At 46.1% G+C, this 20,787-nt stretch overlaps 1 protein-coding gene across 1 annotated transcript in view; it reads left to right on the top strand.

Annotated features, from left to right (window-relative positions):
• HYDIN (HYDIN axonemal central pair apparatus protein) overlaps nucleotides 1–14,759 on the top strand; it is a 35,914-nt gene extending 21,155 nt beyond the window's left edge. Inside the window, exon 18 of the mRNA XM_075836798.1 lies at nucleotides 14,637–14,759. Within this exon, the coding sequence (XP_075692913.1) occupies nucleotides 14,637–14,759 (123 nt within the window). The remainder of the gene's footprint in view (nucleotides 1–14,636) is intronic.
• Nucleotides 14,760–20,787: the final 6,028 nt, after the last annotated feature.

Genomic DNA, 20,787 nt, shown 5'->3' with positions numbered 1-20,787 from the left:
AGTGACATTCTCACCCCTCCTCTGCTTCTTGTGACCTACTAGACCTGTATTAGTAAGGAGAGGAGGGATGAGAATGTGACTGGGATCAGACTACATGGTTTGTTTTTTAGTCTGTTACCATGGAAACACATAGTTCTGCCTAGGAGCTGTAGACACAGATTCATAGGAAACGTTTTACTATTTGCAGAGCGGTTTTATTTTAATTTTACATGTATTGGAGCAACAAAGAAAAATGTGTGTGTGAAGGTCTCATCTGCGTGACGTCTCCGTCATGTGTGTATAATGGGGCTAGTTATGGGGGCTCCCATTAATCATTTACCAGCCCCCGCCATACACCGAGCGTCGAGTCCTCCACATCCATTAGGAGCCGGGGGAATGGCTGGATTAGCCCACTCAAGCGTCCCCAATAATAATAATGGCCTCAGACCTGCAGGACGGGAACGCGGTTAACCCAAAGATGTCAAGTGCAACCCATGAGCACATGGCACCCAGGACACTGGAGCTCGTCGTGCCCTCCCCCGCAGAGGGCCATACATATTATATATGGAGAATGGCGAAGGCTGAGGGACCCGGGCTGAGTGGGAAGAGCTGAAGATAAAGGGGCTTTACTTTCAGACGGACATAATACAAGTGTTTTTTGCGCCCGTGTTACAGACGCGGCGCCCGGACTTCCCGGGGTTCATCAGAGTGTGACATAGAGAACTATCAGCTGCTGAGGCGCTCTAACCCCGGGAGGTCCGATTGTTGCATCTGTAACCCGGGCGCAAAGAAGCCCTCGTGTACTGGATGCCGTGATGTCCCGTGAAAGTGCGGCCTTATTCAGACCAGCGTATTTCACGTCCGCGTTCTGTTTTTTTTACGGACACCACACGGACCTATGAAATTCAATGGGGCTGTTCAGACATGCGTTGTTTCTCACGTAGCGTGTGTCCGTCGCATGTCCTATTTTGGTGCACCATGCAGCCCATTGAAGTCCCACACGACGTCCGTGTGCCCTCCGTGTGCCGCCCGTGTGCCGTCCGTGTGCCGCCCGTGTGCCGTCCGTGTGCCGCCCGTGTGCCGCCCGTGTGCCGTCCGTGTGCCGCCCGCGTGCCGCCCGTGTGCCGTCCGTGTGCCCTCCGTGTGCCGCCCGTGTGCCGTCCGTGTGCCGCCCGTGTGCCGCCCGTGTGCCGCCCGTGTGCCGTCCGTGTGCCGCCCGCGTGCCGCCCGTGTGCCGTCCGTGTGCCCTCCGTGTGCCGCCCGTGTGCCGCCCGTGTGCCGTCCGTGTGCCGTCCGTGTCTTTCACCAGTAGCTAAAGAAATGATAAGGAAAAAAAACACCTTCATTTTTGTTTGCTGGCGTAAAAAACACAGAGGCGGCGGAACTGCAATGCAAAACGGACACGTTCAGGTGAATCTAGACTTTAGCAAACAATATGTTCACGCAATTCGTTCCGCAAAAGGTCTGCGCACTGCTGTAACGGCGGCGTGATCAGATCCGCAATGTCCTCACCCCCCGGCAGACAGAAATACATGTTCATCTTGGAGATGTCTGGAGAGGTCAGGAGGCTCCAGCGGGCCGAGCACTAATGAGGCGAGGAGTGGGGCGCTCGGCGCGCTCGTTTTCTACTTCACAGCCCTCACGTCCTCCGCTCTGCTGCTGGATTCCCGCACTGCCCCGTTAACCTCTTATAAACCATCCGCACTTCTTGACTGTTGATGACCGCAATGTCTCAAAGTGATGATTGTAACTGAGCGAGCGAAGCGTAATCACCCGCGTACATGAGTAGGGAGCACAGAGGGATGCTGGGAGACATTGGGGGTCACATAGTGATGGCGTCTTTGCTGCGATCCATCACATTATTAATGTTGCACATGGGCTGATAGCCGGACCGCAGCTTGCGCTCATTGTACGTGGAGCAAATAACTGGCGCCATGAGATGTTATAATACTGTCAGCTGTGGGGGTGATAAATGGTGCCGTACGATGACCAATACGGTGAAGGATTTGACGGATGAACCCCAGTGTGTGGAGCAGAATTAGGTGTAACTTGGTCTTGTTGTTGCCTCCACTTGAGGTTTTATGTGGTGCAGTTTGGACTCTTCGGGCTTCGTTGTTTTGACTGCCAGGCAGCGAGGAGTTAACCGCTTCGTGTAACCTGCTCATTATTTTGCCCGGATTCAGAGCTTTTCTTTTACACACAAAAAGACGAGTACAAAGCCGCAGACGTTTCATCCATCGTCTGTACCGCACGGATGAGAAAGAGTGCGGCAGCAGGAACGGCGTCACCTGATCCGAGCGCTCAGAGGCCTCAGCACATGGGGAGATGACACGGACGATAGAACAAAGACTTCACCACATACAGGACGCTAAATATAACTCCACGCAGCACGACCGCTCCTACATCTCCACAAACGAGGCACGGATCCGCTCCACCACCGGACATGGAGCGCAGGAGGCTGAGAGCGCACCAGGGACAGGCGGCATACAGGACAGCGAGCATGCCGCCATAACCACTCCACCTGTAAACTTACATTACGTCCAGACAGGGAGTGTTGTCAGAGGACACGGAAATAATGAATAGAACTAAGCCCAGTGATCAGTAACAATGCTGCGTCTGACCGCCCCGGCTGGAGAAGACGTCCGCAGCCCCCGACATGTAGCGGCAGCACTGACTTTGGCTCCGTCAGGTTTCTGCTCACTGTAGTAATAATCCAGACTCTTGGCATGAGACTCTCGTGTAATGTGCAGCCCAACGATCGCTTAATTATCACGGTAATCTTCCCACATAAGACGCCAATAGATCGTGTTACTGAGCCGCACAGGCAGCTCCAGTGATTTCTCAGTATGACAGATGCCGGATACAGCGCAGACAGTGCGCCACATGTGCAGGACGACGGCTGCGGCTCCATATGTGCCACTATTATTACATATATACCCATCAGTTATAACATTACAACCACCTGCCTAATACCGGAGGGAGTCGCCCTCGTGACGCCCGTGCAGCTCGGAACTATGTTTTTGCATCATAATCATTTTTCTAAGGGTATGTTCACACAACCTATTTTCAGCCGTTTTTCAGCAGGTAAACGGCCCGAAAAACGGCTAAAAATGCGCGGGGTGAACACCTTCAAACATCTGCCCATTGGTTTCAATGGGAAAAACGGCGTTGCACTCCCACAGGGCGTTTTTAAAAACAGCCGCGTAAAAAAACGCCTCGTAAGAAGAAGTGCATGTCACTTCTTGAGCCGTTTTTCATTGACAATAGAAAAACAGCTCAAAAAACGCAAGTTGCTTAAAAAACGACTTAAAATTTTCCCTTGAAAAGCTTCGTATTTTCAGCCGTTTTTTGTTAAGCGTGTGAACAGAGCCTAATAGTTTTATGAAAAGTGTTGTTTTGCTTCTATGTATCCACTATACAAAGAAGCTGCAGAAACACTTCCCGTCAGTTCAGTTGGACTGGCGGCTGACAGCGGCTCCTGTGTCTCCATCACACAGCATAACCCTAGGCTGACCACTTAGGGTATGTTTACATGTGACATATATGCCTTAGACCAGGATCACACACACTTCTGCAGTTTTTGTGGCGGTTTTTGGAGCCAAAGCCAGAAGTGGATCCAACGGTATAAAGAGGAGACTGACGGATCTTCTTTCTTTTGTGTCCACTTTTATATTTGTCTCAAAAAACTGCATCAGAAATGTGTGTGTGATCCTGGCCTTAGAGAAATTCACTGTTATTTTTTAGGAAAATCCACATCTGAAAGATTTCAATGGATCAAGTCTGCGATCTTTCCGCGTAGAAACCGCAGAAATAACAAACATGCTGATTCTAAAATCCACATCGCGGTCATTACTCCGCGCAGGTTGTTTTCAGAGCCCGTGGATGGGGTTAATAAAAATCCTTTCACTTGCATTGGATGCAGAATGTCAGAATTTAGGAGCAAAATCTGCTACTAAATCCTCATGAAATCCTGACCATGTGAACACGGGACTTACTGTATGGGACCCAGGACTTCTATCTTCAGGATTCGCTGGTCTCCGACAACCATATTTCAGGGATCTGACCACAAACTATTCCTGTTTAGAAGGACAATAAAGCTGCTCCATCTGTTTGTTATAAATCCTTGATCTTCCCTTTTTCCCCTGCAGTGATGGCCCAGGCTGCAGATACAGTGATTGTTATAGACTCCCCAGGGGGAGAAGCTAGCTACTTCCTCCCTCACTGATGGCTCCAGTCCACTACAGATGATTTCACACTGTACAGACACATTCAGGTCTCTGCAGAGAGAGAGGGATGAGCGGCATCTCTCACGGTCACTGACAGGAGGAACTAATGGAGAGAGGGGGAGTGGCCTGTGATTGACGAGATGACAATGCAAATTACCCCAAAAGAGCACTCATAATGATTAGGGTCTCGGCCTCTTTTTAGGCTTCAGGGGACGCAGCAGAGATGCTCAGGGATTGTGACTTGAGACGGGATTTCTGCCCATAACAATCGATGATATAAGACGCGGATCGGCGCTCATTACAAAGCCCTCTACACGGGCCGATGCAAACTGGATGAATACCATCGTTCGGTCCCCGTACAGTTTACACAGTGTCTGCTGCACATCCCACTCACACAGGGAGACGCCATGTCAAAACGATGATTTCCCGATCACTGGCTCGTGTAAACGGGACTAAAATAATCGGAAATAATGAAGTTCAAACTGGTAACGTCCTGGAGAAACAAAGCTCCATAGAAGATCACCAGGAGAACCACAGATCCCAGCATCACAGGGTTAATGTTATATCATGGACGGATCATTTATACCGTGTCCTCCCACAACTCCCTGCAGCCCGTTCTATAAGGATGGGGACCTATAGCTGCAGTGTGTGTGTGTGTGTGTGTGTGTGTGTGTGTGTGTGTGTTATATATATATATATGTATATTAGTCGTTCACAATGAATTAGATCATCAAAAAATTCATTTATTTCAGTAATTCAATTCACAAAGTGTCTCATATTCTATAGATTCATCACACACAGAGGGATCTATCTCCAGCAGTTTTCTCTGTTAATGTTGATTATGGGAACAGTTAATGAAAACACAAACTTTAGTATCTCCGAAAATGTGAATATTGTGTAAAAGTTGCAGATTGTCGCCTCCTGGTGTGACACTAATCAGCGAATCAACACAAAACACCCGCAAAAGTTTCCTAAGGCTTTACAATGACGGGTCCGCTGCTCGGTGTCCACAGTCCTGTTTACAGATGAAAGTAAATGTTGCATTTCATTTGTTTTCAATAGTTTTTTATTAACCCCTTCCCTCTTTAGCCACTTTTGACCTTCCTGACCGAGCCTCATTTTTCAAATCTGACATGTGTCACTTTATGTGGTAATAACTCCGGAATGCTTTCACCTATCCAAGCGATTCTGAGATTGTTTTCTCGTGACACATTGGACTTTATGTTACTGGCAAAATTTGCTCGATATGTTCAGTATTTAATTGTGAAAAACACCAAAATTTAGCGAAAAATTGCAAAAATTAGCATTTTTCTCAATTTAAATGTATCTGCTTGTAAGACAGGCAGTTATACCACACAAAATTGTTGCTAATTAACATCACCCATATGTCTACTTTAGATTGGCATCGTTTTTTGAACATCCTTTTATTTTTCTAGGACCTCACAAGGCTTAGAACTTTAGCAGCAATTTCTCACATTTTCAAGAAAATTTTAAAAGGCCATTTTTACAGGGGCCAGTTCAGTTGTGAAGTGGCTTTGAGGGCCTTATATATTAGAAACCCCCAAAAAGTCACCCCATTTTAAAAACTTCACCCCTCAAAGTATTCAAAACAGCATTTAGAAAATGTCTTAACCCTTTACACATGTCACAGGAATTAAAGCAATGTAGAGGTGAATTTTACAAATTTCATATTTTTTTGCAGAAATAAATTTTTAGTACAATTTTTTTTATAACACAGAAGGTTTTACCAGAGAAATGCAACTCAATATTTGTTGCCCAGTTTTTGCAGTTTTAGGAAATATCCCACATGTGGCCGTAGCGTGCTACTGGACTGAAGCACCGGCCTCAGAAGCAAAGGAGCACCTAGGGGATTTTGGGGCCTTATTTTTGTTAGAATAAATTTTAGGCACCATGTCAGGTTTGAAGGGCTCTTGCGGTGCCAAAACAGTCAAAATCCCCCAAAAGTGACCCCATCTGGGAAACTAGACACCTCAAGGAAATTATCTAGGGGTACAGTGAGCATTTTGACCGCACAGCTTTTTTACAGAAATTATTAGAAGTAGGCCGTGAAAATTAAAATCAACATTTCTTCAAAGAAAATGTAGGTTTAGCGATTTTTTTTCTCATTTTCACAAAGACTAAAGGAGAAAAAGCACCGTAAAATTTGTAAACCAATCTCTCCCGAGTAAAACAATGCCCCACATGTGGTAATAAACGGTTGTTTGGAGACACGGCAGGGCTGAGAAGGGAATGAGCGCTATTTGGCTTTTGGAGCTCAAGTTTAGCAGGAATGGTTTGCGGAGGCCAGGTCACATTTACGAAGTCCCTGAGGAGACAAAACAGTGGAAACCCCCCACAAGTGACCCCATTTTGGAGACTACACCCATTGAGGAAATTATCTAGGGGTATAGTGAGCTCTTTGACCCAACAGGTTTTTTGCATAAATTATTGGAAATAGGCCCTGAAAATGACAATCTAAATTTTTTCAAAGAAAATGTAGGTTTAGCTTATTTTTACTCATTTCCACAAGGACTGAAGGAGAAAAAGCACCACAAAATTTGTAAAGCAATTTCTCCCGAGTAAAACAATGCCCCACATGTGGTAATAAACGGCTGTTTGGAGACACGGCTTGGCTTAGAAGGGAAAGAGCGCTATTTGGCTTTTGGAGATCACATTGAGCAGGAATGGTTTGCGGCGGCCATGTCACATTTGCAAAGCCCCTGAGGGGAAAAAACAATGAAAACGCCCAAAAAGTGACACCATTTAGGAAACTACACCTCTTGAGGAATTCATCTAGGGGCGTAGTGAGCATTTTGACCCCACAGATGTTTCATAGAATTTATTAGAATTGGGCAGTGAAAATAAAAACAATCCTTTTTCTTCAATAAGACGTAGCTTTAGCGCAAATGTTTTCATTTTCGCAACAAATAAAGGAAAAAAAGAACCCAACATTTGTAAAGCAATTTCTACCGAGTACGGCAATACCCCATATGTGGTCATAAACTGCTGTTTGGGCACACGGCAGGGCTCAGAAGGGAAGGACCGCCATTTGGAGTGCAGATGTTGCTGGATTGGTTTCTGGGCGCCTGTGGGCCCAAAACAGTGGAAACCCCCCAGAAGTGACCCCATTTTGGAAACTACACCCCTCAATGCATTTACCTACGGGTGTAGTGAGCATGTTAACCCTGCAGGTGTTTTGTAGAAATTAGTGTGAACTCGATGTTGCAGAGTGAAAATGGGATTTTTTCCACAGATATGTGGACAATATGTGGTGCCCAGCTTGTGCCACCATAACAAGACAGCTCTCTAATTATTATGCTGGGTTTCCTGGTTTTAGAAACACCCCACATGTGACCCTAATCTCTTGCCTGGACAGTCGACCAGGCTCAGGAGTGAAAGCGTACCATGTAAAATTGAGGCCTAATTTGGCGATTTACAAAGTATTGGTTCACAACTGCAGAGGCTCAGATGTGAAATAATAAAAATAAACCCCTGGGAAGTGACCCCACTATGGAAACTGCACCCCTCAAGGCATTTATTAAGGGGTGTAGTGAGCATTTTCACCCCACAGATCTTTTCCATAAATGAATGCGCTGCGGATGGTGCAAATTAAAAATTTATATTTTTCCCTAGATATGCCATTCAGTGGCAAATATGTCATGCCCAGCTTATGCCACTGGAGACACACACCACAAAAATTGCTAAAAGGGTTCTCCCGGGTATGACGATGCCATATATGTGGAAGGAAACTGCTGTTTGGGCCGCTGTAGGGTTCAGATGGGAGGAAATGCCATTTGGCTTTTGGAGCGTGGATTTTGCTTGGTAGTAGTTTTGTTTGGAGTCTTACTGGTGTTTCCGTTTATAATGTGGGGCATATGTAAGCCGGGCGGAGTATATAAGGGGCATAGTCAGGTGGTATAATAACGGGGTAAAAAAAAAACAATAAAATAATCCATAGATGTGTGTTACGCTGTGAAGCAATCCTTTCCGCACAGGCCGGTGTCGCACTGATAAATGGTGTCATTTCTTATCCCCCTTTTGGTCCACACTCCGCGCCTTTGTAGTTTGGGGAATTTTGCTGGGAAAGTGTTGTCCTGGTATAATACGGGCACCGTCGCTTCCAGCGGATATGTTTGGGCCCTCCCTTTCCTGGTTCCCTAATTTTAGGTCCTTGAAAAATCGCCTCTTCAAACAGAAGAAATGTTCCCCTCGGGCACAACTGCATATTTTTTTATTTCCTGACTTATTGGAGCCATAACTGATTTTATTTTTCATAGACGTAGCGGTATGAGGGCTGGTTTGTTGCGGGACGAGCTGTAGTTATTATTGGTACCATTTTGGGGTACATGTGACTTTTTGATCACCTTTTATCCTATTTTTTGGGATGCTAGGTAAACAAAAAAACAGCAATTCTGGCACAGCTTTTTTCGTTTTTTTTTTTATACTGCGTTCACCATGCGTTATAAATTACATGTTAACTTTATTCTGCGGGTCAGTCCGATTCCGGCGATACCTAATTTATAGAACTTTTTCATGTTTTACAACTTTTTGCACAATAAAATTTCTTTTGTAAAAAGAATGTATTTTTTCTGTCGCCAAGTTGTGAGAACCATAACTTTTTAATTTTTTTGTCGACGGAGGTGTATGAGGGCTTGTTTTTTGCGGGACGAGCTATAGTTTTTATAGGTACCATTTTTGGATACGTGCGACTTTTTGATCACTTTTTATTCTAATATTTGTAGGGCAAAGTGACCAAAAAACAGAAACTCTGGTAACGTTTTTTACGGTTTTTTTTACGCTGTTCACCGCGTGCAATAAATAATATAATATTTTGATACCTCCGGTCGTTACGGTCGCGGCGATACCAAATACATATGGTTTATTATTATTTTTCAATAATAAAAGGACTTGATAAGAGTAAAAGGGGGATTGTGTTTTATTTGATTACTTGAAACTTTTACTGTTTTCAAACTTTTATTTTTTGCACTTTTTTTTACACTTTTTTTATACTTTTTTTACACTTTTTCTCAAGTCCCACTAGGGGACTTGAAGTTCCAACGGTCAGATTTTTTTTTTTCTAATACATTGCACTACCTATGTAGTGCAATGTATTAGATCTGTCAGTCATTCACTGACAGCAAGCCGATTAGGCTTCGCCTCCCGGCGGGGCCTAAATCGGCTTCCGTAATGGCAGAGCAGGAGACCATTGTGTCTCCTGTTGCCATAACAGCAGTCGCCAGTCCCGATTGCCTGTCAGGGCTGGCGATCTGCTAGTAACCGCTACGATGCAGCAATCGATTTTGATTGCTGCATCGAAGGGGTTAATGGCAGGGATCGGAGCTAGCTCTGGTTCCTGCCGTTACAGGTGGATGTCAGCTGTACAGTACAGCTGACTTCCACCGCTGATGACGCCGGATCAGCTCCTGACCCGGCGCCATCTTGCCGGCAGCTACGGAAGCCGATCAGGCTCCGCCGCCGGGCGGATCTTGACCGGCTTCGGTGCTAGGCAGACCGGGAGGCCAGTATTAGGTCTCCGGTTGCCATTGCAGCCACAGGAACCCCGGCAATTTCATTACTGGGGTTCCGATGAGCTGCAAACACCTTAAGTGCAGCGATCGCGTTTGAGCGCTGCACTTAAGGGGTTAATGGCGGGGATCGAAGCTAATTTCGGTCCCCGCCGTTACAGCCGGATGTCAGCTGTAAGATACAGCTGAGATCCGGTGATGATGGCACCGGCTCAGCTTCTGAGCCGGTCCCAAACATTTGGCGTACATGTACGGCAAGATGCGGGAAGTCAGTACTTTCCATGACGTACATGTACGGCAAATGTCGGGAAGGGGTTAAACAGTTTTGTAAAATAATAATAATAATATGGTAATAACACAGACTCGCAGAGTCTCAACTTTTGCATTTCAGTAATACAATTAAACAAAGTATTAGACCAACATGGTCTCCAATAAATCTCACATTATATACCATTCATGATGTCAACACTCCTGCCAAATAAATAGTATATAAATGTCTTCATTGCTAACATAGGTAACTATTCTTGACATCACATTGCTTTATAGAGTACCTTAACATGGCCTCTAAGGAAGAAAGATAAGAGAGAGAAAAACAAAACACACACAATAATCAAAAGAAGGATAAGGAGGGGGGGAAGGAAAGGTGTAGGGTAGAAGAGTCTCCTAACCATCTCTATGTATTCACGAAAATGTATGATTCCTCCATGGGTCCCAAATGGCATCAAATTTGTCTTATGTACCCGCCAGCAGATGTGTTAGGCGGTCATTAACCATTATCCATGAAATCTTAGCGATCAACATATCCATAGACAACGTGGGTGTTCGCCAGGCCCTAGCAATAGTTATTTTAGCTGCCAGAAACACATATCGGAGAAATTTACGTGCGGGGGCCCGAACCTCCGGAATAGGACCGCATAGCAGAGCCGTAATCACATCCCTGGGGGGTTTGACTTGGATCACTGTATTAATAAGCTGGTATACCTGGTTCCAAAAGGTGGCAACCACTGGACACTCCCATAGAATATGCATTAGTGTACCCTCCGCACCACATTGTCTAAAGCAGTGCTTATCCACCAATGGGTTAAATCGAGCTATACGAGTAGGGACCATATACCATCTCATTAATACCTTATAACCCGCTTCCACCAAGGATGTATTGATAGATAGTTTCGAGGTCGTACATGCCATCTCCCGCCACTGCTCCAATTCCACTCCCGTACCTAAATCGTGTTCCCATCGAGTCATGTAAGGGAGTTTACCTTCCGGAGTAACCAGATCGGAATATATCGTGGATATTTTACGTCGTAGGCCAGAAAGCCAGCACAGCCGTTCAAAAGTGGTCAATGTACTGATGTCCCCCCTCCTGGATTTCCAGTCCAACAAGAAATGGTGTATCTGGATGTATCTAAAATGCTCCGATGGGGGCATCGAGTGTGAGTCCTTAAAGTAATCCAAAGTTCTGATGTCCCCCCCTACAAAGAAGTCCTTAATCCTGTAAAACCCCTTATTGAGCCACCACCGGAATTCCATTCTACGCAGACCCGGAGGAAAGGCAAAATTACCCGTGATGGTCATGAGCGGATTATGGGGCGATTTAATATGAAATCTCTTTCTAAGCGAGTCCCACAGCTGTAACATCTGAGAAAGCACAGGGGAGAGAACCGGAGGTCTGTCCGAGGACTCCATCCACAGTAACGTTTCCAGCGGGAAACTGGTACATGCGGCCGTTTCAATTTGCGTCCACTGGGGGCAGTATGGTCTCGCATACATATCTGTAAATTGCGCCAGACGTGCTGCATGATAGTATTGTTGGATATTGGGAACCCCCAGACCCCCCGCAGTTTTAGGGGTAAATAAAGTTTGTCTCTGTATTCTCGGTCTTTTAGAACCCCAAATAAACGACATGATGAGCCCTTGGATTTGTCTAAGCGCCTTCTGAGGGACCACAATAGGGAGCGTGCGAAAATAATATAGCAATCTGGGCAATATCGTCATTTTGATGGAGGCAATGCGACCAAACCATGAGAGATTAAGAGGGGACCATCTAGTGAGATCTGTAGCTATTTGTTGAAAAAGTGGAGGGAAGTTGTCCTCGTAGAGGGACTCTATGGTGGGCGTCAATTTGATACCTAAATACGTCAATCTACGTGCATCCCAATGAAAATCAAAGTTAAGTTTTAGGAGCTTCACTACCCCAATTGGCAATGTAAGATTCATTGCCACCGACTTGGAGTGGTTGACCTTAAGCCCAGACAGCTTGCCAAACTGATCAAGAATATGAAAGAGATTCGGCAAGGATGTGAGAGGTGTCGATATGAAAAGCAGTATGTCATCCGCAAACAAGGCACATTTATGTTCTACTCCTCCCACCTTCACCCCCCTAATGTCGGGAGAATTTCGTATGAGGTTGGCCAACGGCTCAATAGCCAGCGCAAACAGGGAAGGCGATAGTGGGCACCCCTGTCGCGTTCCTCTGCATATTGGAAAGGCTCCCGACATAAATCCCCTAGAATTTATTTTTGCTGTAGGAAGACAATATAAGATCTTAAGAATAGACAAAAAACCTGAACCGAAGCCCATTCTCTCAAGGACATAAAACAAATAGTCCCAGGATAGCGAGTCAAAAGCTTTCTGAAGGTCAAGGCTTAATAACATACTTTGACGTCCGGAAGTACCATCCCACCCCGAGCGAACAGCTGAGATAATGTCCACAGCCCGTCTCGTCTGGTCTTCCGCCTGGCGGAGGGGTATAAATCCCGCCTGATCCTTATGTATATATGTGGCAAGGAAGGAATTCAATATAACCGCCAGAATTTTTGTCATAATCTTAAGATCCACATCAAGAAGGGATATCGGGCGATAGTTGGCCTGATCTGTATGATCCTTATGAGGCTTGGGAATAAGATGTATGTAAGCTAAATTCGAAAAAGGGGGCAAATTATTACCCTCCCGATAAGCATTGAACAATTCCACCATGTGCGGGGCCAAGACCTCCCTAAAGTGTTTGTAATAACCTGAGGAAAACCCATCTGGCCCCGGGGCTTTGTGAGCCTTCAGATTTTTAATAACATCCAATACCTCCTCCAAACTAAATTCAGCATCCAGTGTTTCTCTATCCCCTTGGGAAAGTTTAGTAGGGAATGTTTTTTCCAGCAAGACCTTAGCCTTATTTTTATCAAACTGAGGTGGTGCTGAGTACAAATCTGAATAAAAATCCTGAAAGGCCTTAACAACTTTTGTGGGATTCTGTGATAAAGATCCATCCGTCAATCGCAATTTCGGTGGTGTTGAGGTGTTAAATCGGGGCGTGAGGCGTCTAGAGAGTAATGTTCCCGGTTTATCCCCTTGTGAAAAAAACTTATGTTGTGACCAACGCAGACTTTTTTCCGCCCAACTTGTCAGACATAAATTTAATTCTGTTCTAGCTTCCGCTAATTTTGCTTTAATATCTGCTGAGGGGTCTGTTTTAAATTGCTTAGACAGATCCGCAAACTTCCTCTCCTTTAACGCCAGAACCTCCTTCAACCGTTTCTTATTACGCGAGGCTATCTGGATGAATTTCCCCCTAATCACTGCTTTGTGAGCCGCCCAATTGGACATAATTGAGGTGTCTGGTGCCTTATTAAGTAGAAAATATGTGTCCAAATCCCTTTGGATTTCTTTAACTATCTCCTGATCCGATAGTAGTGACTCATTCAATCTCCAAGATGAGATAGGCGGTCTCCCACATAAATCTGACAGCCGAACCACAATCGGGTCATGATCAGACCAGGGTGTAGCCAAAATCCTAGCATCCGTGACCTTAGGGAGTAAGCTAGTTGACATCATAACATGATCAATACGGGTGTGAATATTATGGGCTGAGGAGAAATAAGTATAATCCCTCGCTGTGGGGTTAAAATCCCGCCAGACATCTATGACATCCACCGAATGGAAGAAACGTGCTACTTGTATGCTGGTTGACGTAGGAGGTATAAGTCGCACCCTGGATGCGTGGGATTTATCCATGGACGCGTCCAAGGCGATATTAGAATCCCCACCCATAATTATCGGGCCCTCTATCGATGAATGGAGCTTGCGCCACATGCCTTGGAAGAACGCCGGTTGATTGGAGTTCGGGGCATAGTAGTTAATAAAGGTTATTGGAGATTCATGTAACAGACCCGAGACCAGGATGTACCTGCCATCCGGGTCAGAGATCGTGTTGTGAGGTGTAAACGGGACCGACCGAGACAGCCATATGCCCACTCCCCTGTGCTTAGTAGAGGCACTAGCCAAAAAATTTTGTGAGTAGTGTCTATGAAAGTACGATGGAGCAGAGGAGGTAGAAAAATGCGTTTCCTGTAAAAATAGTATATCAACATGAGAAGATTTATAATACAAGAAAGCTTTTCGACGCTTGATCGGGGAATTAAGGCCCTGCACATTATGTGTGAGTAAGCTAAAGGTTTTAGCAGATTCCATGGCCGCCATCATAGAGCAGGAGGTAGAACCATGTGAATATTAGGATCCAGCCATAGAGACAAAGGTCAGAAATAGGAAAGACGGGAAAGGGAAGGGGGTAAAAGACAGAACAAAAATAGTACAGACACAAAGTATCAATAGTACCGAACATAGTCTACCGACTAGGCAGTCAAGAAAAGACTGCGAACAGGGGGACAGCAGACCGTCGTGAAGGCACAGCATTTCCGAAAATATATACCCAGACATTCAACCCCTTAACCTATATCAACCCTGAGCATAATAGGCATTCACATGTTAAATATAAGGTAAAGCAAACTTTCATATTTTTAAAAAAAACAAACATATCTATAGCCAGAGTACCAACTCACTGCGAACTTGACCCATCCAGACCCTTCCTCGCCTTTTTCGGGTCAGCTTATAAACAAATTTTCATTACTATAAGTGGGAGTCCAGAGAAGCAAAAGAAATCCCCTCATCCACCCCAACGTATGGATCCCCGGCTCCCAGTCCGCTGAGAACTGCAACTGGCGGTATCCGGCTGAAACTCAGCATCAGTGCTGCTTGAAGACATCTCCGGCCGATATGAAGAATAAAGAAAAAGAAAGAGAAAGAAACTATCTGCTTCTATATTCGACCTCCTTTCCGTCATGTCGGATTCAATTGTTGCCGACGAGATTCCACCCTCTGTTCCCGAGGTAACTCTGGACGGCCTCCTTGGGTACGCCATATTGGTGACAACGGGGGATCCCGTATGGGGAGTCGGGAGGAGCTAGACTTATCCTGGGGTTGTAGAATATGTAAGTCCCTCAGCAGATCCTCTCCTTCCTGTAGCGTAGAGAAGCCATATTGCCTGTTATTGCGCATGAAAAGGAGACGAAATGGGAATGCCCACCGATATGGGATAGCATGGTGTTTGAGGGTCTGCAGGATAGGGCGAAGCATCCGCCTTTTTTGAATGGTTTGGGGAGCCAAATCAGCAAATATCTGAACCGCTGTATTACAGATGGTGATCACCGGAAGCTTCCTAGCTCTTTCCATCACCTTCTCCTTAATCGAATAATAGTGGAGTTTCACTATAATATCTCTGGGAAGTCCATCCCTCCTCATGGCCGTCAAAGCTCTATGGGCCCGGTCAATTTCCATATGTGATTCCGATATATCAGGTATCAAGGTAGTGAGTAGCAGACGAACCACCACCGGTACCTCCGTCTGAGATTCCGGGACCCCTCTGATCCTGAAGTTATAGCGTCGGGATCGATTTTCCAGGTCCTCAATTCTGGTGTTCGCCTCCTCCAATTGCTCCTGCAGATCCTCCATAAATCTAGTATTCTGGTTAACTCTTGCAGTGACGGAGGTCATTTTGGTCTCGATAGCCTGCATATGCGCCCCCACTTTGTGTAAATCTTGGTGTACCGCGGCTATCTTGGAGCTTATTTCCCCCATCTGAGCTTGCATGGCTCTTGATATGCAGGAAAAGATGGCGTCCTCTGTCAATCCGGAAGTAATGGCCGGCGGCATGGGCGAGTGCTGTGACACGTGAACGGGCGCTGATTGCGGCAGTCCCAGGTCTGGGATCGGGCCCTCTCCTTGTAAATCCTCCTGTGCCTGCAATAGTGATGTGCTGCTATTTTCCCGCAGGAGCACAGGATAATCCTGTGATAACACCGCCGTGCTGGATTCTATCTGTGTCACCTGCTGCTGCTGCAGCAGGCCTTGCTCCGCCATGTTCGGCGCCGCCATCAGCATATCTGCCACGGACCTCTGAGCCTGGGTTTGCTTACCCCTTCTTCCACTCCCTCTGGCCATAGGTGGATGCCCGAACCTCTAAGGTACTTCTCCTTTCTTTTATGGGTCTCGATGTCTGCTGTTAGCGATATATATGCTGGATTGCCTTCACGAGGTGCGGAGCCTGGTTAGAACGCGTCCACCATGTTCAGCTGCGCGCATGCGCCCCGTTGCATTTCATTTGGAAGGTCCCGGAGTCTGGAGGAAGAGTGGAGAGTCGTCAATCCAAGTGTCCTGCGCTCCAGTGTGAAGTGTCCGCAGTCAGTGATGGTTTGGGGGCCGTGTCCTCTGCTGGTGTTGGTCACTGTTATATCAGGTCCAGAGTCAGCGCAGCGTCTAGCGGGACATTTCCCAGCACTTCATGCTTCCCTCTGCTGACAGATTTATGGAGACGCTGATTTCATTTTCCAGCAGGACTCGGCACCGGCCCACCCTGCCAAAAGTACCAACACCTAGTGTAATAACCACAGGATCACTGCGCCTGATTGGCCAGCAAACTCACCCGACCTACGGTGGCGTAACTACCGCCGTAGCAGCAGTAGCGGCTGCTACGGGGCCCGCGGCATGAGGGGGCCCGTGTCGCCCGCCGGCACGGGCCCCCACCATGGCCGCAGGCTCCGCTAGCAGCCGCTATGGCTGCTACAGCGGGACGCCACTGAACAGTACGGCAGAGCAGGGAGGTATCTCCCCGCTCTGCCATTAAACACAAGACATGTATCCCCTCTCCACAGGACATGTATCCCCTCTCCACAGGACATGTATCCCCTCTCCACAGGACATGTATCCCCTCTCCACAGGACATACACAGGACATGTATCCCCTCTCCACAGGACATACGCAGGACATGTATCCCCCTCTCCACAGGACATGTATCCCCTCTCCACAGGACATGTATCCCCCTCTCCACAGGACATACGCAGGACATACGCAGGACATGTATCCCCCTCTCCACAGGACATGTATCCCCCTCTCCACAGGACATGTATCCCCCTCTCCACAGGACATGTATCCCCCTCTCCACAGGACATGTATCCCCTCTCCACAGGACATACACAGGACAGGGGATACATGTGTGATCGCTGGCAGCGATAGCGAGAACGGGGGACTGAAAGTCCCCTGACGTTCTCCATCACAAACCTCGGACTTCTGGGGTCTGTGTCTGCAGCTCCGGAGAAATGAATGGAGCGCCGGTCGTGCTTGTGCGCATGCGTGACCAGCGCTCCTTTCATTTTGAGTGAGCTGCGCAGACGCCGGAAGTCACAGGTTAGTTGTGGAGAACTTCAGGGGACTTTCAGTCCCCCGTTCTCCTTATCGCTGCCAGCGATCACACATGTATCCCCTGTCCTGTGGATAGGGGATACATGTCTTTTATTAGGACACACTGTAGGTTGCATTTTTTTGGGAGGGGGGACGCTGTATGGCGTTCCCTACATGGGGGGATGCTGTATGGCGTTCCCTACAGGGGGGGGACGCTGTATGGTGTTCCCTAAAGGGGGGGGCTATATGGCGTTCCCTACAGACCCCCCCTGTAGGTAATGCCATACAGACTTCCTGGAAGTAACGCCATACAGTCCCCCCTCTAGATAACGCCATACAGCCCCCCGTAGATAACGCCATACAGCCCCCCGTAGATAACGCCATACAGCCCCCCCCGTAGATAACGCCATACAGCCCCCCGTAGATAACGCCATACAGCCCCCCCGTAGATAACGCCATACAGCCCCCCCGTAGATAACGCCATACAGCCCCCCCGTAGATAACGCCATACAGCCCCCCCGTAGATAACGCCATACAGTCCCCCCTCTAGATAACGCCATACAGTCCCCCCTCTAGATAACGCCATACAGTCCCCCCTCTAGATAACGCCATACAGTCCCCCCTCTAGATAACGCCATACAGTCCCCCCTCTAGATAGCGCCATACAGTCCCCCTGTAGATAGCGCCATACAGTCCCCCTGTAGATAGCGCCATACAGTCCCCCTGTAGATAGCGCCATACAGTCCCCCTGTAGATAGCGCCATACAGTCCCCCTGTAGATAGCGCCATACAGTCCCCCTGTAGATAGCGCCATACAGTCCCCCTGTAGATAGCGCCATACAGTCCCCCTGTAGATAGCGCCATACAGTCCCCCTGTAGATAGCGCCATACAGCCCCCTCTGTAGATATCTACAAAGGGGGCTGTATGGCGTTATCAAAAGGGGGGGTTTGTAAAAAAGGCACTATCTACAAGGGGGGGGGGATTTGTGTGACACCCAGGGGAGGGGGAGGCCCCAGTCCAAAGTTTGCTATGGGGCCCAGTCTTTCCTAGTTACGCCCCTGCCGACCTAAACCCCATAGAGAATCTATAGGGTATTGTCAGGAGGAAGATGAGAGACCCCAGACCCAACAATGCAGACGAGCTGAAGGCCGATATCAAAGCAACCTGGCGTCCATAACACCTCAGCAGTGCCACAGGCTGATCACATCCATGCCACGCCGCATTGATAACACCTCAGCAGTGCCACAGGGTGATCGCCCCCACGCCACGCTGATAACCCCACAGCAGTGCCACAGGCTGATCACCCCCATGCCACGCCGCATTGATAACTAAATTTTGGGTTTTCAGTAACTGTTCCCATAATCATCGACATTACAAGAAAAAACTGCTGGAGAGAAGATCCCTCTGTGTGTGATGAATCTATAGAATATATGAGATCCCTCTGTGTGTGATGAATCTATAGAATATATGAGATCCATCTGTGTGTGATGAATCTATAGAATATATGAGATCCCTCTGTGTGTGATGAATCTATAGAATATATGAGATCCCTCTGTGTGTGATGAATCTATAGAATATATGAGATCCTGTGTGTGATGAATCTATAGAATATACGAGATCCCTCTGTGTGTGATGAATCTATAGAATATACGAGATCCCTGTGTGTGATGAATCTATAGAATATATGAGATCCCTCTGTGTGTGATGAATCTATAGAATATATGAGATCCCTCTGTGTGTGATGAATCTATAGAATATATGAGATCCCTCTGTGTGTGATGAATCTATAGAATATACGAGATCCTCTGTGTGTGATGAATCTATAGAATATACGAGATCCCTCTGTGTGTGATGAATCTATAGAATATACGAGATCCCTCTGTGTGTGATGAATCTATAGAATATACGAGATCCCTCTGTGTGTGATGAATCTATAGAATATACGAGATCCCTCTGTGTGTGATGAATCTATAGAATATACGAGATCCCTCTGTGTGTGATGAATCTATAGAATATATGAGATCCCTCTGTGTGTGATGAATCTATAGAATATATGAGATCCCTCTGTGTGTGATGAATCTATAGAATATATGAGATCCCTCTGTGTGTGATGAATCTATAGAATATATGAGATCCCTCTGTGTGTGATGAATCTATAGAATATATGAGATCCCTCTGTGTGTGATGAATCTATAGAATATATGAGATCCCTCTGTGTGATTATCTATAGAATATACGAGATCCCTCTGTGTGTGATGAATCTATAGAATATACGAGATCCCTCTGTGTGTGATGAATCTATAGAATATACGAGATCCCTCTGTGTGTGATGAATCTATAGAATATATGAGATCCCTCTGTGTGTGATTATCTATAGAATATATGAGATCCCTCTGTGTGTGATGAATCTATAGAATATATGAGATCCCTCTGTGTGTGATGAATCTATAGAATATATGAGATTCCTCTGTGTGTGATGAATCTATAGAATATATGAGATCCCTCTGTGTGTGATGAATCTATAGAATATATGAGATCCCTCTGTGTGTGATGAATCTATAGAATATATGAGATCCCTCTGTGTGTGATGAATCTATAGAATATACGAGATCCTCTGTGTGTGATGAATCTATAGAATATACGAGATCCCTCTGTGTGTGATGAATCTATAGAATATACGAGATCCCTCTGTGTGTGATGAATCTATAGAATATACAAGATCCCTGTGTGTGATGAATCTATAGAATATACGAGATCCCTCTGTGTGTGATGAATCTATAGAATATACGAGATCCCTCTGTGTGTGATGAATCTATAGAATATATGAGATCCCTCTGTGTGTGATGAATCTATAGAATATATGAGATCCCTCTGTGTGTGATGAATCTATAGAATATATGAGATCCCTCTGTGTGTGATGAATCTATAGAATATATGAGATCCCTCTGTGTGTGATGAATCTATAGAATATATGAGATCCCTCTGTGTGTGATGAATCTATAGAATATATGAGATCCCTCTGTGTGTGATGAATCTATAGAATATATGAGATCCCTCTGTGTGTGATGAATCTATAGAATATATGAGATCCCTCTGTGTGTGATGAATCTATAGAATATATGAGATCCCTCTGTGTGTGATGAATCTATAGAATATGAGATCCCTCTGTGTGTGATGAATCTATGAGATCCCTCTGTGTGTGATGAATCTATAGAATATATGAGATCCCTCTGTGTGTGATTATCTATAGAATATATGAGATCCCTCTGTGTGTGATGAATCTATAGAATATGAGATCCCTCTGTGTGATGAATCTATAGAATATACGAGATCCTCTGTGTGTGATGAATCTATAGAATATACGAGATCCCTGTGTGTGATGAATCTATAGAATATACGAGATCCCTCTGTGTGTGATGAATCTATAGAATATATGAGATCCCTGTGTGATGAATCTATAGAATATATGAGATCCCTCTGTGTGTGATGAATCTATAGAATATATGAGATCCCTCTGTGTGTGATGAATCTACAGAAAATGAGACACTTT

This window comes from Rhinoderma darwinii, chromosome 9 (assembly GCF_050947455.1).
Source record: "Rhinoderma darwinii isolate aRhiDar2 chromosome 9, aRhiDar2.hap1, whole genome shotgun sequence".
Taxonomy (NCBI): domain Eukaryota; kingdom Metazoa; phylum Chordata; class Amphibia; order Anura; family Rhinodermatidae; genus Rhinoderma; species Rhinoderma darwinii.
This window is presented reverse-complemented; position numbering and strand designations above follow the sequence as displayed.